Genomic DNA, 4,265 nt, shown 5'->3' on the forward strand with positions numbered 1-4,265 from the left:
AAGGCCCATGTAATAAAAGTATGTTAAATAGAAAAAGGCTCGGCCCAGTGCGCCCGTATGTGCAAAGACGTCAAGGTTGTAATATCTTTCTACTATATGCTGCTTTTAGATCGAGGTTCTCTCTCACAGACTATGAAATGACCTCACTGCCTTCCTATGTATGAAATCGTTATGTCGCATGTCATTGGTGTGCTCCTCTATGCTGCTTGCCCAGAGAACCCTCTTTCAAAAATATAATAGGACAATGATTGGACCACCCATATGGGATCATATTAAATGAATTTTCGACATATTTATGCCAATACGAAATACCTTTTATGTAGGCCTGTAAACGGATCGGATTAGGCTCGGATACAGATCGGATGTAATCGAATTCGGATATTCCCTGATCGAATACGGATACCTCTAAACAGATTCGGATGCCGATCGAATTTGGATTTTCGATTTTCGACCATCCGTTTACACCTCTGCCTTGTGTAACCCGAACCTTCCTCCCCCTAGTGGATACAATTCACTCTCAATCCGTAGTTTTAGATCATGATTCTCTTCTCCTCATATTCTAGAACCTGTTGAATCTTCAAAAACCCTCAAGATCGCTATTTACTTAATTTTTTAAAATTAAGTATTCGGATTCGGATTTTTTTCCGGATATCTCTAATCGAATACGGATGCCCCTAAACGGATACGGATGTGGATCGAATTTGAATTTTCAGCTATCCATTTACAGCCCTACTATGCTCACTTGAGTGGATGGGTGATCACCTGCGGGTGACGTAATCTTTTCCTAAATTATCATCTTCTTATCCTCAACACCGGCATAACCTTATGAATGGAAGCTAAAACAAAAGCCATGGAACTTTCTCCTCTAAAAGGAAATCAGTTTAATTCTCCCAGGCCCATTTTTAGGTAAAAACCAAGCAAACTTCAGGCCCATATAAAACCCACAACCCATATAGACCCATAAGAGCCATGGAACCGGATCTCTCATCCACTCGGACCAGATCATCGACAAGTGAGTCGATTATTCGAAACTTGGGCGCGGGAGTGGGAGTGTGGAGTGTGGAGTGTAGAGAATGGAGACCGTAAACAGTAAAAGGACGTGTCTCTTTTTGGAATGCCACGTGTTGCTTTGGAACTCGATGCTTGTGGAAGATAACTCTTCATTCACTTACACTTGGCAACCCAGAAGCCAGAAGTTACGGATACCCACACCAGCTGTTCTTCAAAGTGGAATAAAGCTATCTCTCACACAAACAAGCCCGTCTTTGTCTGTGTCTTTGTTGTTGAATCGACTGAAATCCTCAGTATCTGAACGAAAGAGGTACTAGATCACCATCTTTCGTTTTCTCTTGATAGACATTTTTATCTATTTTAAAATCTTAATGGGTACACAGAAATTAATGTTTAGATATGTTTGATTTTCAATGATGATCATGATCATGATCATGGATCCAAATATTTCATCTGGGTTTTCTTCATCAATGGCATAAGTTCTTTAGATTTCTGTATATTGATGAACAGAGAATGATGGATCAGTTCCACATTTGCAAATCTCTGCTGTGAATCTAATGTATAACCGTAAACCGTGTAGGTTATGGCACAAGTACAAGAAGAAAAGGGAAGTTCGAAACTTGCAAATTGCGATGATTATTTTGAGACAATCCAGTCCAGGAAGAAATTGCCCTATTCGTTACAGGAGTCTCTAACCGCTGCATTTGCAAGGATTCCTGTTTCATCCTTCCCAGAGGTTCCAGGGGGTAAAGGTGATTCCTCTCTTGTGATTTTTACTTTCTTGATCATGACCCCATCAGATCATTGCTCTGTTCCATTTATAATCTGTTCTTTAATTTCTGCAGTGGTCGAAATTCCGGCTGATACTTCCATTGGTGATGCTGTCAAGATTTTATCTGAATGCAACATTTTGTCTGCTCCTGTGACAAACCCAGATGCTGAGGGTAGTCTTGATTGGAGGAATTGTTATTTAGGAATTGTAGACTATTCTGCAATCATTCTCTGGGTTTTAGAGACCGCAGAACTCGCGGCAGTTGCTTTATCAACAGGTTCTGCAACTGCCACTGGTGTAGGTGCTGGTGCTGTTGGAGCTCTTGGAGCAGTGGCCTTGGGTGCAACTGGTCCTGCGGCTGTTGCAGGGCTCACTGTTGCTGCTGTTGGGGCTGCAGTGGCTGGTGGTATTGCTGCTGATAAGGGGATGGGAAAGGATGCTTCCACTGCTGCTGATGCTCTGGGAGAGGACTTTTACAAAGTTTTACTTCAAGAAGAACCCTTTAAATCAACAAAAGTAAGCTAGGAGCCATTTTTAGAAATTTTTCTGTCATTTCATCCTCATTTACAAATGTCATGTAATAGTGGCACTTAAACTCACATCACTGCAAGAGAGTTGAAGAAAGATCTCTGTACCTTTGCACTACAAATGGGGTCTGGGTTCCGCTGAATGGGCTTCACTGATATATGAACTTGATATGTAGTAGGTGGGCAGAACCTGTATGAAGGAAAGCATCTTCCATCTACAGATCCATTTTTATAGGCTGATAAATAGAATTTACCGAGTTTCCTGCTTGTCTGCTATGAATATATTCTAGTAGCTACCTCATTCATGCTGGTCCCAGCTTTTGTTCTTGAAACTAAGTAAGTTTACCTTTGGTTTGACCTCTTGTTTCAGGTGAGATCAATACTCAAATCCTTCCGTTGGGCTCCTTTTCTTCCTGTTGCAACTCATAGTTCCATGTTGAGCGTGTTATTGCTGCTTTCAAAATACAGAATGAGGAATGTACCTGTAATTGAAACTGGCAAGCCGTATATGAAGAATTTCATTACTCAATCAGCAGTTATACATGGCCTTAAAGAGTGCAAGGGAAGAGATTGGTTTGATTGCATTTCTGGACGTCCAATCTCTGATTTTGGACTTCCTTTCATGTCTTATAATGAGGTGAGATTGCCATCTCTTGTACAGATATATAATATGGTGTTATATTCACATCCCCCCCTCCCCCCTAAAAACAAAACAAAACAAAAAAAGCCAAATTGCTTTAACTGTAGTGGTTAAACCTGCTACCATCAGCAAACAACCCAACCCACTTTTCTTGGAAAAGTAACTCTAAACCTCTAATGAAGAAGACTTGTTTTTTTTTTTTGTTTGGGTGGGTGTGTGTGTAGTGGGGGGGGGGGGGTCTTGGTAAATCTTGCCATGATATTTATCTGGTATTATTCTTAACTTTTTTTGTGACTTCTGTCCTTAGTTCTTTACACAAGGCATAATTGCATCATTATTTTGTAGTTCTCTCTTATCTTGTTCTTCAAACACAAGGAAAGATGTACTGAACACTGACAATTTTCCTTAAACTATTTCTCCATTTCATATCTACCCGAGATGAGTGTAAAGAAATGTTTGGGGATGCCATATAGTGGAAAACATTTTTCAGCTTTGCCATCGGATATGGAATTAAAAAAAAAAAGGATGTTTTCTATTATGGTGGTCAGGTTATTACCGTCGAGAGTGATGAGCTGATTCTGGAAGCTTTTAAGCGCATGAAAGACAACCAAGTTGGTGGACTTCCTGTCATTGAGGGCCCTCAAAGGAAGATCGTGGGGAATGTTAGCATTAGAGACATCAGGCACCTATTGCTCAAACCTGGACTTTTCTCCAATTTCAGGTACTCATTTCAGGCAACAAGTGGGATATTTAACACACTTTGAAATTATATTGTCTTGTCCTGCCGAACTGTATAGTTCGATTATAACACTCAGATTGAGTAAGAAAATTTTCCTATCACAGAAGTTAATCTTGTGGAACCATCAATAGCTATCTGAAATCACGAAGCATTATGGTTCCACTCACCATTTCTTTGTGAATGTGCTTGTTATCATTACTTGCTATTGTTGTGTGTAAATATTGATTACCTTTTTTGCTTGCTTTTATTGCAGGCAACTCACTGCAAAGGACTTCATTAACACCCTCACTTCAACACAAGAATCTGGGAATGTTGTCACACCAATAACATGCAAGCCTGATGCTCTCCTCGGTAATGTGATTGAAATTCTTGCTTCCAAAGCAGTTCACAGGGTTTATGTGGTGGCTGCCGAGGACGATGCAGTTGTCGGTGTCATTACTCTCAGGGACGTGATTTCTTGCTTCATCTTTGAACCTCCTAGCTATTTTGAGGATTACTTTGGGTTTTCTGCCAAAGAAATGCTGAACCAGTAATACTTATATATTTTGGGTCAATAATAACTGTGGTTGAAAGACA

The 4,265-nt window shown here is 40.3% G+C and overlaps 1 protein-coding gene across 1 annotated transcript; it reads left to right on the plus strand.

The window, feature by feature from the left end:
- The first annotated feature begins 1,550 nt into the window (after positions 1-1,550).
- Positions 1,551-4,265, plus strand: LOC122657040 (SNF1-related protein kinase regulatory subunit gamma-1-like). Its single transcript, XM_043851788.1, has 5 exons — positions 1,551-1,763; positions 1,857-2,299; positions 2,681-2,947; positions 3,499-3,671; positions 3,943-4,265. The coding sequence occupies exons 1-5, from the start codon at positions 1,595-1,597 to the stop codon at positions 4,220-4,222; spliced, it is 1,332 nt and encodes a 443-aa protein (XP_043707723.1). The 5' UTR covers positions 1,551-1,594; the 3' UTR covers positions 4,223-4,265.

This window comes from Telopea speciosissima, chromosome 3, assembly GCF_018873765.1.
Source record: "Telopea speciosissima isolate NSW1024214 ecotype Mountain lineage chromosome 3, Tspe_v1, whole genome shotgun sequence".
NCBI lineage: Eukaryota > Viridiplantae > Streptophyta > Magnoliopsida > Proteales > Proteaceae > Telopea > Telopea speciosissima.